The following is a 14,449-nucleotide window of genomic DNA, read 5'->3' on the forward strand; positions in this document are numbered from 1 at the left end:
GTTAACAGATGAAATAACAGATGTATAAAATGTCAGTAGTTACTGAAGCGTGTAAGATGGGCATTATTATGTCAGCTCTTCAAACCCTGCCTAGAGACTAAGATCACAATAAAGTAAATCAGATACTTTCACCCAAAGCCACACGGCTTTACATGCTGGATGTCTTGACACAAACAATGGATATGCATAGAAATTGATTTTTATTTCATCCCGATGCTCAGTCTAGACAGATACTTGAGCACAGATGACAATCGGCTTTCCTGTATGTTTAATTTTCTGCACTGTGAGCATTCCCTGTGCTGCTCGGAAACGGTTATTCCTGAACTCTGCATGCATATGAACATCCAACAATTGAGCTGGCCAGCTACAGGCAATTGGGAAACACTTAATTACTTGATAAATATATCAGGATAAAATTAACTAATAAACAGATGTGAACATGGAATTCATTTATTAAATGTAATAAAATATACAGTACATTAAAACCCAGCTTTGGGAAATTTGAAAATTTTTCCTTGCAGTGGGGCTGCGCCCACACTGTAAATGTTGAAGAATATGTTACCCCAATATTTCATATTCTGATATGTGCCTGTTGTACCATGTACTTGTGTTAAGAAGCATCTTGTTCTCTCTGCATTGCCTATTGCCTGTAAAATCCCTGCTGTTCCTGCCAGTCCTTTCCTGCTTTCCTCTTTCAAACTGACCACACTAGACACAAAAGCACATCCATTCTAGTGTGGTCAGTTTTCTAGCTGTGCTGGAAAAAACAGCCTTCCTTGTACTCCAAGATCAGTGTTCTGTTGTTTCTCCACCCCTAGCTCTCTAAGCACCTTATTCAGCTGAGAATAGATGTTATGTGATCACCTATTAAAAAATGGTATTTATTATGTTTTTTTTTGTTTTGTTTTTTACATAAGTAGACATATTTTGCCTTTCATTTCTGTTTTAAACTGAATGAGTTGTTTGGCGAGGTAAAGGTTTAACTTACCTAATTCTCCACTCGCCAGCAGATGACGCTCTCCCAAACTCCAGAGGTGGACCCTGCATTGGTCTTGATGATGTGGAGACCTTAGACCGTGGAGCATAGAAGAAAAGATGCTGCGGGGACCAATCTAGCAGTGAGGAAGATCAGGTAAGCACATTTTCTTCCCCTAGTCTTAGATCAGCAATTAACCCTTGCGGGGCAGGTACAGCCCCACTACGTGGGATAATATTTTCCCAGAGTTTGGTATTTAGGTCATCTTGGATCTTTCTCATTAGACATGATCATGTAACATTGAGAAATCTAAACCCCATGAGAAATTTGACTTTATGAAAGGGTCAGTCCACTGAGAAGTGAAATTTTAGTTATAGGTCGGATAAATCATTGGCTGCCAGGTATTTTTCTTGGAGATTTTAGCAATCAGGGCTCCCTGCCAAAGTTCCCAGCTTAGTGTACATTTGAGCCTTGTTTTTCAAACTCGACAACCTACATTATCACATGGATTCAAGATTCTTCAGAGAAAGGTTCACCCTCTTTATGGCTGTGTAACGTACAGTAGCTGTCCCAATGCAATGAAAATTAGTTTTTGCATTTAATATAAGACAAAGCTGATTGTCATCACTATATGAAATGCTGAATTCACGTTGTCTTCTTAGATTTTAGCCATCTGTGCCAATATCTCATGAGAGGTTAAACTCCCAGAACAGTAAGCCTTTTTGTATTAAAACAAGCCTGCTGCTATTGACATAGGAGTAACAGTGCTGATGAAAAAAATACTACTGTAGCTACATTTTCAATACTATTCACATCATGGAAGATGATATGTTGTTTTAAAATGGATAAAACCTATAAACGGATGGCATTTAGTTTATCAAAGCATGCTGCATTAAGAACAATTGTCATAATATTTCCTCCTGTTCTATATTCTGTTTTCTTTTTTCCTTTCACCTTTTTTCATAATTTTATGTTGGCGCCATTGATCTCCTCCATCTTCATTGCAGCCACTTCCTGTTTATTTGTACGTCATTGTTTAGGGTAGGCTTCCTGACAGTGACAGCAGGGTTAACATACCTGCACAGTGAGTGTCAGTATGGCCACTTATAGTCTTCACCAGCAGTGGCTGCGACAGGGTGGAAACGCAGAAAGGCAGGTGGTAGACCAGAGTGCTGTCACCCTATAACAGGAAGAGCCTAAACAAGTGTGTAACGGAACCGCCGACCCACACTGTACTTGTGGTCTTCCGTCAGTATACGGCTTCCTCCCAGTCATGAACATAGATATCAAATCCTAGCCGCCCCCATACATAGCTAGCCGACAACTTAGCTGGTACAAGTTAAGGCACCTTCTCCTTTATTGAACAGTTTCACACTCAATATATACACACACATGAGCACATCCCCCTCCTGATCAAATTACTACACACAGGGCAGGGGTTACCTGATTACATTATCCTATGCAGATTACATTTTATACAGAAATAGAATTAACATATCTAAAGAACAACCAACACAAACGGTATATTTCCACTCAGCAACTAATAGATGACAGTGATTCAATCAACCTGAGCCAATTAAGTAGCAGACAGCCGTCCTTGAGCTCCTGCAATACAATACACAAACAATAGGTGTAAATACAGAACCTATTGTAGATAACATGTGACTGAGTACATCAGCATATTCAACGATATCTGGAAGACAGGGGGTTGAGCTGATGATATTAGCATATTGTCTGTCTTTCATTCCCAGTAACAGTGAGTACTGTTACAAAGGGCCTTCAAGGCAAGATTACCAAGTATTAATTTGAAGACACCCTGTCAGGTTATAAAAAAAAAGGCAAGTAAGTCTCCCTTGTAAGAGAAGAGGTATGCATAGTCACTTCTCCAACATCCCATGTCTCCTTCCTCCCCGCCATTCTAGCACTGAAGTCTCGACCAGTCTTTTCAGCATTACCTCCCCACCAATCCAAATCTAAAGTCTCCACCAGTCATTTCAGAATTTGAACTTCAGGCCTCCCTTATATATATTTATAGGTAAAGTTGATCCAGGGAATATCTGATTGGCTCTCTGGGGATTGGGAAGAGATTATTTCCCCTGCTGTAGCAAATCGAATCATGCTTTGCTGGGGTTTTTCGCCTTCCCCTGGATCAACTGCGACTATAGTATTGTGTATATGGGATTGTATGGTTGGGTTTTCTATACTGTTTTTTTGTTTTGTACTGGTTGAGCCAGATGGACTTGTGTCTTTTTTCAACCTGACTAACTATATGGTCATCTGACGCATGCATACTTGTATGTGCCTAATATTTTCAACCTTCAGTGATACCCTGCTGTATACTTGTGGTTGAACAGCCATTGCATTATCTAGTTATTTCTACTATAGCAGACTGCACCTGGTTCATTTAAGGCTGCAAAGCAACAAAATGAGATTGTTTTAAAGGGGGTGATTCTTTTCTACACCCACTTTATTAAAATATCTCCGAATATGGCTGTTTATCCTAATGTTTGCTTTGAATAGAGTGGTGAGGGGTGTATTTATAATTCACCGACTTTCTTTGTCTTGATTATCTGCGTCGTGTAGATCAAAAATTTTACAGTTCTCAGTGAAATTAAAAAATGAGGAGAAATTAGCGGTGACCGCTGTCTTGGAGGGGAGTTCTTCTGACATTGTGGATAGATCCTCTCACTTCTTGTTGAGACACCATGACACAAAGTAAAAGGAAAGTAAAACTCTGGTCCGGCCACACCTGGAGTATTCTGTCCAGTTCTGGTCACCAATCCTCAAAAGGGACATGCTGGATCTGAGAAGAGTCCAAAGAAGGGCAACTAAACTAATTAGGAGATTGGAAGACCTTAATTACGAGGAGAAACTCCCTGGAGAAAAGACGCGTGAGAGGGGACATGATAGCGATTTAAAAATACCTCAATGGCGATCCCAGCATAGGAAATAAACTTTTTAGTCTAAGAGAGTGTAAGAGGACACGTGGCCACACAATGAGATTAGAGGAGAAGCGGTTTAACCTTAAGCTGCATAGGGGGTTTTTCACTGTCAGGGCGGTAAGAATGTGGAACTCTCTTCCATAATTGGTGGTATCAGCGGGGAGTATAATACTTTTAAAAGACTCTTGGATGTGCATCTCAAAGAACACAATATTCAGGGATATAGGAAATGAATATCGTCACTGACACACACACCTACACAGATTTAACTGGATGGACTGTTGTCTTTATTCAACCTTAACTATCTACTATCTAATCTATCTACTATGTAACTATGAAATCTTCCCAACCGGACATCAAAAATAAACTGTTGGAATTTGAAGCCATCTACTCTTTTAAAAATAGTTAGTGTTGGCTATACATAAAATCGTATTTTAGCATAAGCATTTTTTTTTTAAATCCAGCGTGATTTCTTTTTACCTAATTTTTAAATGCACAATTGGGGCTTTACAGCCAATATAATATCTTTCTAAAACGATTTAAAACATGATGGCTATAGTAGTGTGTTAAATAAATCCTCCTATTGTAGCCCGAAAGTCTGGAAGCATTTCTTACACCAGATTAGTCCATAAATGTATGAGATTCCTAACTGGGAGCATTACTAATAAAGCTCTGGTCAGGAAAGGGCATTTATAAGGATCTGAACATAGGCCCCTATGCTCTTATAATATTGCAGTCTTGCCCCATAGGGATAGATGTGTGTGCTGCAATTTAATTGAATTCTACCCCAGAGCAAAAATGTCAACCCAGTGTCAGAATGTAAGGCCCCCGTGAAAGTTGACCTTTCTCTTGCCTACGTTTCAGGCTGATAACTGAGGTTCTGTGCTGTTGGAGTTTAAATCTTTTACTTAAAGAGGAGGTTTATTTCTTTCTGTGTAATGCTGACAGAATCTTAGTTTTATTACAGCTTTTTGTGTATCTCTTTATCAGCAGTGAAAGGACACTGTAACTTCCTAACAATTCTGCTCTGATAGAGAGAGACTACAAGTAAATAATAAAAGCAAATAATAATAGTTAAATAAAGATTAAGGCCGGCCATAGATGAGTCATTTTTATTCTTACTCTATCCTCCATTCACACACTTGATTTGGATGAGGGAACCCTCCCTGCTGAGCTATTGTATTCTGACAGTGGGGACACTTCCCTGTCATCACAATACACTGATAAACGCTGCCACGCTCATCAAGTAGCAAAAACCCAACAGGACAACCAACCTGCCCATACATAGCTCAAAATTTAGCCAGACTCTGCTGAATTGGCCGCATTTCATTCCATGTATGCCCAGCTTCAGTTGAGGATGCACTGCTATAGCAATTCAAGAGCAGAGATTTTGATTTTGATTACAACAAATACTTGGAGATTGGAACTCTTATCCCTGACATGAGGTAATTATGTGGACTGTTACCGCTGACCTAAATCTAGCTGTCTTTTCTGTGCCTCAATATTTCTGAGTCACAGACCTGTAAGAAATATGCAGCAACTGAAAATCAATTTCCTATCACTACACTAAAGTACTGAAGCCGGATCATCAACTAGCATTTTTTGGTCAGCTATGGCAGTTTAGGCCCCTTTCACACAGACCGATCATTTCATCAGTTCAGTCACGTTTTTTTTGTCATCAGTTTTTTTCAGTCAACATCAGCTTTTCATCCGTTTTTCATCCTTTGTCATCAGTTTTTATTCATTTTTCATCCTTTGGCCATTTCACACTGGCTTCCCGATCAGGTCGCCTTTCAGTTTTTCAGGCGGACCTGATCGGATGCTCCATGCACCTCCTTGGAGCAGCGGATGTCAGCGGTGACATCTCTGCTGACACCCACTGCTCTCCGATCCAATGTGGTCCGTGAAATCCAGACGGATGGAAATTGGAAACCCCATTTTCCATTCATCTGGAGGATCGGATCGGATGAAAACGGACAGGCAGTCTGTTTTCATCTTATCTCCCATAGAGGAAAGCAGGGAATCTGGCAGGTCCGTCTCTGCAAAGTCATCTGCCTGCTCAGTGAGGATCGGCGGATCCATCCCTGCTGAGGAAAACGGAGTCTGCCGGGCGGAAAGCCCATGTGGAAGGGCCCTTTATCAGTTTTTCATCCATTTTTCATTAGTACTCATCACTTTTTCATCAGTTTTTTTTACATCCACTACCAATGCAAAAATGGATGAAAAACTGTTTTTCATCTAATCAGTTTTTTTAACGGAAGAAAAATAGAGCTATAGGCCCCTTTCACATGGGCTTTCTGCCCGGCAGACTCCGTTTTGCTCAGCAGGGATTGATCCGCGATCCCCGCTGAGCAGGCAGATGACAGGTCCGTCTCCGCTTACTTTGCAGAGACAGACCTGTCAGATCTCCACTCTCCTCTATGGAAGATCGGATGAAAATGGGCCACCTGTCTTAGATCATGATTGTTATGCTCTTTTTATTACATACCCTCCATTACCAAAAGTATTGGGACACCTGCCTTTACACGCACATGAACTTTAATGGCATCCCAGTCTTAGTCCCTAGGGTTCAATATTGAGTCGGCCCACCCTTTGCAGCTATAACAGCTTCAACCCTTCTGAGAAGGCTGTCCACAAGGTTTAGGAGTGTGTCTATGGGAATGTTTGACCATTCTTCCAGAAGCGCATTTGTGAGGTCAGGCACTGACGTGGATGAGAAGGCCTGGCTCACAGTCTCTGCTCTAATTCATCCCAAAGGTGTTCCATCAGGTTGAGGTCAGGACTCTGTGCAGGCCAGTCAAATTCGTCCACCCCAAACTCGCTCATCCATGTCTTTATGGACCTTACTTTGTGAACTGGTGCACAGTATTACTAATACCACACAGTGGGTGTGGCTAAATTATGCCACATATTCAGCATTGCTTTTTAGTCTGATTAGAAATTTTAGTCTGATTTGTTTTTACAATTTTTTAATTTTTTAAATGTTCAATTCATTTTTATCTAATAATGTTTTACATTTTTTCCACAACGCTGTTGGGGGGGGGGGGGGGCTTTGGTGAGATATCAGGGATCTAAACAGACACCTGAAGGTTCACTTTTGAAACAGAGAAAGGGACTGAGGACACATTCCCCAGTCCCTTCCTCTGTAGCCTCAGCTCCAATGCTGATGAATGAACAGGAGAAAGAGGCTCCTGTCTGTTCATAAATTGAAGTATAATAAAAACACAGTTTACTAGGCTTCAGTTATGAATAAACACAGTGAGTGATCGGTACTGATCACTCGTGTTCACTTAGAAAAGAAAGGAGCAGGCAAATAAAGGAGGATATAAGGGGGCACTCTGGAAGTACTAACTTAGTATCTCCAGAGTGCCCCCAAAGTGCCCCTTAGCACAGTATTACTAAGGGGACACTTGAGGTTGTAGGGGGCAGTTTGGAGGATGTATAGGGGGCACTCTGGAGGTACTAAGTTATTACCTCTAGAGTCCACCTCCATCCTCCAGACTGCCCCCTACATCGGCAAGTGTCCCCTTAGTAATACTCAGTCTTCTGGCAGGATTGTCCACAAAATTTAGCAGTTTAAGCGAATATGTACCTATTCAGTCAAAAGAGCATTTGTGAGGTCATATACTGATGTTGGACAAGAAGACCTGGCTACAGACTTGTATAAAGTACTCAAAATTTCTACTTGAGTAAAAGTACAAGTGCTTGATCAAAAAGTGACTTGAGTAGAAGTGGAAGTGCTCGCAGAAAAAGTTACTTAAGTGGAAGTACTAAAGTATTCAACATTTTTTTTACTTAAGTATTGCAAGTAGTTTTTTCAAAAAAATTGCTACTTAAGTACTAAAAGTAAAAAGTACCAGTAGTTTTGAAAAAAAAATTCTACTCAAGTACTGAAAGTAGAAGTACAAGTACTGTGTTATGTAGTTATTAACGAAAGAAGTCAAAGTTTGAACATCATATTGTTTTTTATTATTTCAAATGATTTATTCAAATGATTAACCTGTGTTTGTTAGTAGTTTCTTGATGCACTTTAAGCGCTGTAGCACCATTTATTTGTTTGTTTCATATTTTCCTTTTTTGGAAAGATTTGGTATAGCAGCTTTTATTATACACAGCCTTTATTTTCGTATGCGCTGATTTACAAATGACATTATACACATTTTTTGAGCTTTATGCAACCTGCCATCTACTGTTCTGGCAGTGGTAATTTTTTTAAAAGTAACGAGTAACTATGCAGCACAAAAAAAAAATACTTGAGTAGAAGTATCGAAATCATCGAAAAAATGTAGTGAAGTAAAAGTAGAAGTAGGAGAAATAAATTCTACTCTAGGAAAGTACAGATACCGCATTTCGGTACTTAAGTAGTTCTACTTCGTTACTATACATCTCTGCCTGGCTAGCAATCAGTGTTCCAGTTCATCTCAAAGGTGTTTAACATGATGGAAATGAGGGCTCTTTGCAGGCTATTCAAGTTCCTACACACCAAACTGGCAAAACTTTGTCTTTTTTTTAAACCTGGCTTTGTGCACAGGAGCATAGTCATGTTGACGTGTTCAAATACTTATGGCTGTAAAGGTAGGGGTTATGATCTGCCGGCCACAAACATCTAGAAATAGATATATAAATATCTGAAACTTTCCCAGCACATAGTTCATGACCAACCTTTCCAGGGGCAATAATTTCAATTATAATTGATCATTTTCAATTTCAATAATAATAATAAACTGTACCACAGAGAACATCTTTCCCTGCATTAAACCCTAAGTATAGCCACACAATTGTTTTTTTTAGTTTTGGACAAAGTGAGGAAGGGATAGAATAGTAACAACAAACTGCATTTTTTTGTAAAAGGAATAATTGATTAGAATATCTGTTAGATTGTTTTTGTTGTCTGTCTATTACTGTCTCAGTGACAACAGCACCTATCATTTCTTATCCTGTTGTCAGGGGGGACAGGAAGATAAATTAATTCTCCCCCAAAGGTCATGGACAGCAATAAAAAGTGGACAGAAGTATTTAATGTCCCTAAGGCCCCTTTTACACATGTGGAACCATTTGTCTGTTTTTCATCCATCCATTGATGGATAAAAAACAGACATCAATGAATCTCTATGGAAAAACTGATGTAAACAAATGATCATCCATTTACATCTGCTTCTGTCCACATCTGTTTTTTGCAATGGAACAAAGCCTAATGGATCAGACGAAAAACTGATGTAAACAGACCAACAGTCAGTTTTTGCATGAAAAAAAGGCTCCAGGACTTTAGCTGGTGGATGACAAACGGATGACAAATTGATAAAAAACTGATGTAAACTTCGTCTGTTTTTTCTTTGAAAAAAATGTGACTGAACTGATGAAATGAATATTTAATTGAAATTAAATAATATTCAGGAATGCTTATATTAAAACACTTAGGGCCCTTTCACACAAGCAGTGCACCCGGCGGACTCAGTTTTGCTCAGCAGGGATCGATCCGCCGATCCCCACTGAGCAGGCGGATGACAGCTCCGTCTCCGCTTACTTTGCAGAGAGAGAGCTGTCAGATCCCTGCTCTTCTCTATGCGAGATCGGATAAAAATGGGCCGCCTGTCCGTTTTCATCCGATCCTCCAGACAGATGGAAAAACAATGGTAACACACATACATAGCTAATTGCAAGTGATTGCACAATCATGCTTGACAAATGGCCTGTAATTGCTGCCATGTAGCACATCTTGTAGGGACAAACTACCACAGTCATAGCAACAGATTGTAGGCAATTGTGCATGAAATTGAATGTAAAAATTTGGTTGTGCAGTAAATTGGACCTTACACACACTAAATACCTGGAAAGTGCTCATTTGTTCAAAGCATATTTCAGAAGCATTACCTTGAAAAAAAAAAAATCAATCAGGTCAACAGAGGAAACATCCTGCATCCAATATGGTAGAGCAACTATACACAAATGTTAACATAATGCTTTGTCACGTAGTACTTTTGAAAGGGATAAAGAGTTATGGAAGGGATAAAAAGTTTAGTGCTGGTCACATATCTGAAGAATTAAAGCCTAGTACACACAAACTGAATGCGGGGCTACATCAGCGGGTTCAATTAAAACCGGCAAACATACGTTCTGTCGGAAGAGCATACTGGAAAACCAGCAGCCGACCGACCGACCAAAAAACAATAGCTTTGAGGGGGAGATTGCGATACTAACATCGGATTGTTAGCACAGCGGCTCGAACCTTAGCTGAAAGTTTTTTTTTTTCGTTCAACCTGCCGGTGAAAAAACTGATAGTATGTACTAGGCTTAAAGCATAACTAAAGGCAAAACTTTTTTTTATATGTTATGGATAGGGTGGAGAGGGATTAGAACACCTGTCAGTTTTTATTGCTGATTCACCCTCTCTATTTGTCCTGTTTATGATTAGCATTGAAAGTGAAAGTAAAAAGAAAATCCCACATTTTAGGTTGTCCACCAAAAAGTAGTAAGGGGAAATCTTCTAATGGGAACACTAGTTCTAGTGACCCCAAGGAATTCCCTTAATTTGCATGCATTTCTCACTTCCTGTTTGGCTTTGTGAAGGGAAATCTCCGCAATGGGACACAGATGGCAAAAATTTTTTTAAAAAATCGGATAGGGGTTATTACCCTCTCTTGTTCTATGCAAAATGAAAAAAAAAAAGTTTTGCTTAAAGTCCTACTTTAAGCGTAGTACGCATGGGCCAAATTCCGTGTGACGTTGGCCAGTTCAATAAAAACATTTAGCCTGTGTGTATGGCAGCCGGTTGAATAAAAAAAAAAACTGATAGTGTGTACTAGGCTTTAGACACATACAGTATCTCACAAAAGTGAGTACACCTCTCACATTTTTGTAAATATTTTATCTTTTCATGTGACAACACTGAAGAAATTACTTTGCTACAATGTAAAGTAGTGAGTGTACAGCTTGTATAACAGTGTAAATTTGCTGTCCCCTCAAAATAACTCCACACAGCCATTAATGTCCAAACTGCTGGCAACAAAAGTGAGTACACCCCTAAGTGAAAGTGTCCAAATTGGGCCCAATTAACCATTGTCCCTCCCCAGTGTCATGTGACTTGTTAATGTTACAAGGTCTCAGGTGTGAATGGAGAGCAGGTGTGTTAAGTTTGGTGTTATCGCTCTCACTCTCTCATACTGGTCACTGGAAGTTTAGCATGGCACCTCATGGCAAAGAACTCTCTGAGGACACGAAAATAATATTGTTGCTCTATAAAAAGATGGCCTAGGCTATAAGAAGATTGTCAAGACACTGAAACTGAGCTGCAGCATGGTGGCCAAGACCATTAAGCAGTTTAACAGGACAGGTTCCACTCAGAACAGGCCTTGCCATGGTCGACCAAAGAAGTTGAGTGCAGGTGCTCAGCGTCATATCCAGAGGTTGTTTTTGGGAAATAAACGTATGAGTGCTGCCAGCATTGCTGCAGAGGTTGAAGGGGTGGGGGGTCAGCCTTTCAGTGCTCAGACCATACACCGCACACTGCATCAAATTGGTCTGCATGGCTGTCATCCCAGAAGGAAGCCTCTTTAAAGATTGATGCACAAGAAAGCTCCCAAACAGTTTGCTGAAGACAAGCAGACTAAGGACATGGATTACTGGAACCATGTCCTGTGGTCTTCTGAAACCAAGATAAACGTATTTGGTCGAGATGGCGTCAAGCGTGTGTGGCGGCAACCAGGTAAGGAGTACAAAGACAAGTGTGTCTTGCCTACAGTCAAGCATGGTGGTGGGAGTGTCATGATCTGGCGCTGCATGAGTGCTGCTGGCACTGGGGAGCTACAGTTTATTGAGGGAACCATGAATGCCAACATGTACTGTGACATACTGAAGCAGAGCATGATCCCCTTCCATCAGAGAATGGGCCGCAGGGCAGTATTCCAACATGATAACAACCCCAAACACACCAAGACAACCACAGCCTTGCTAAAGAAGTTGAGGGTAAAGGTGATGGACTGGCCAAGCATGTTTCCAGACCTAAACCCTATTGAGCATCTGTATGGCATCCTCAAACAGAAGGTGGAGGAGCGCAAGGTCTCTAATATCCACCAGCTCCATGATGAGGTCATCATGGAGGAGAGGAACAGGACTCCAGTGGCAACCTGTGAAGCTCAGGTGAACTCCATGCCCAAGAGGATAAGGCAGTGCTGTAAAATAATGGTGGCCACACAAAAGTTTGACACTTTGGGCCCAATTTGGAAATTTTTTGCTAGGGGTGTACTCACTTTTTGTTGCCAGTGATTTAGACATGAATGCCTGTGTGTTGAGTTGTTTTGAAGGGACAGAAAATTTACACTGTTATACAAGCAGTAGACTCACTACTTTACATTGTAGCAAAATGTAATTTCTTCAGAGTTATCGCATTCGTTCACAATATAGAATAAAATATTAACAAAAATGTGAGGGGTGTACTATCTTTTGTGGAGATACTGTATAATCTTTGCAGAAAGGGTTTTTCCAGGAATTCCAAATTTTAATTATCTCATTCAACACAAAACACATGACAAAGTACCTAGATAATCAGAAATGATGTCAGCATTGAAGGGATGCTTTGACTATGCGGTTACTCTGCTCTTCGCTCTTATAATATCAATAATGAGTTCCTGTCAGTTTTATAGAAGCTGGCTTGAAATCCTAATAATTCACTCATCACTGGATCCTACATTTTTCAGTATTGCCATAGCGGTGTTTAATTGAAGCACTTGGTTTGAAAATAAGGCTTCTTAATACAGCAAAGCAACTTTCATTCAAAACGAGATGAAGTACCATAGCATTCATATGACTGTATAATTGGGTGAAATCCATTCTATTTGCATTCAGTGATGAAGGGGACCTAGAACAGCATTTTCCTTAAGACAGACACAGTATTTCTACCATCATCTTATTCTTCAAACCTATTGCAGCAAGGCTGTTAACAGTTATATGATAACAGCTGAGCATAAAACGCATTGGTCCTATGGATAAACATGAACCAATGTTGCCAAACTAAGTAGGTTTTATAGCAACTCTACTGCTAAATAAAAACAAAAATAGCCCAACCTGTAAAAAGAAAAAAAAAAAAATAGTAAGGGACCGGCCCCACCATCGATCTTCACTTGCTGAAGGTTCTTCTGCTGCAAGATACTTCCGGGTGTAAGAAATGGCTGTTCCTCCACTGCGCAGCATTGTTCCATCTGCTGCCTTGTGCTCCACCACAGGACACTGCTGCCGCCCTGGGACGCCACATTTTGGGACTGCTGGACGCCTGCCTTTTTCTAACTATAAAGGAGAGTTCTAGGACGCTGTATGCACCAAATCTTGATATATTATATCAATCTCTGAATGATCTTCATCTACATATATCTAAAAAATCAATTTGATTATGGGAAGATGAATATAGAGCCTAATATTGGTTGAGGAGACTTAATCCCTGTCCCGCCACCATCATTATTTCTGGCCAAGCTTGTGTTGGTCAATCTATAAAGCAGCGCCACGTCAGCCTTGAAAGCATTTTAGGCTTTTTGCTTTTTTTTGGAGAACTGGATATCTGTCCAGTTTTAACAGCACAAAAAGGAATCTGTTCCCCCTTCTTTGAGGCTGGGCTCCCGCATTCGCCGGGGGAGATGTTCGTCCCTGGGCCCTGCTAATATAGCTTCACCTGTGTGATACACAGTAAGATATTGATTTCTGCTCTACCTGATGATACACTAAAATCTCCTGAAGAAGCGGCTAATCTACTGCGAAACATGTTGAGCATGTAAAATCCAGATGGTATTTGCTACAATTGACAGTTAGGATAATCCTTCTAAGGTCATTCCATCTGTGATTCATGTATTCACTGTCTTAGAGCAGGCAACTATGTTGATACATTTTTAGATATTGAAATGTTTACATGTTTTCTGAATAAAATTTGTTAAAAATATTTTTAAAACAGTTTGTCTGGTAAAAAAACTCTTGTACGGTACCATTAAAATCGATATAAGCCTCAATTTTCCTCCCACTTTCAAATTTGACCTCCCTTTTCCACCACAGAACACAATTGTAATGTATGGACTAGTGGATAAACCACAGCATGCAGGGAGGACCTTGCATCTGACACTCCTGGAAGTGTCAAATTCAGAAGATTCTTCAGCTAGCATAGCTTTGTAACAGAGCACAGAATTGCAGCACAGGTGGCAGGGCACGTAATTTTTATCCTCTTCTTTACAGGATAGTTTTTTGTTTTTTTTTTTAATTACAGTACACATGAGAAAGGGACATCAATTCATAATATGGCAAAATATACAAAATAACTACTGATTTCCTACATCCACACTAAAAATCCAAATACTACTGCATAATGAACGGCAGAAAGATAGGGCTCAATTTTAGTAAATATTAATGTAATTTACAATAACCAAAAATAGTACTTTGCAGTGTAGAACTATAATTGCACTCACCAGATCTGTATCCGCACCTTGATTCCATCAACGTCTATTGTCTTCATTTTAAAATCCACTCCTGAGAAAAAATAAATAAAATGTATGTCATT

General features: G+C 39.9%; 1 protein-coding gene across 1 annotated transcript in view; it reads right to left on the minus strand.

The window, feature by feature from the left end:
- The window catches only part of RAB15 (RAB15, member RAS oncogene family), a 141,654-nt gene that overhangs the window by 85,763 nt on the left and 41,442 nt on the right, over positions 1–14,449 (minus strand). The window contains exon 2 of the mRNA XM_082275023.1: positions 14,358–14,418. Within this exon, the coding sequence (XP_082131149.1) occupies positions 14,358–14,418 (61 nt within the window). The remainder of the gene's footprint in view (positions 1–14,357; positions 14,419–14,449) is intronic.

This window comes from Pelophylax lessonae (genome assembly GCF_965119305.1).
Source record: "Pelophylax lessonae genome assembly, chromosome: 13".
NCBI classification, from domain to species: domain Eukaryota; kingdom Metazoa; phylum Chordata; class Amphibia; order Anura; family Ranidae; genus Pelophylax; species Pelophylax lessonae.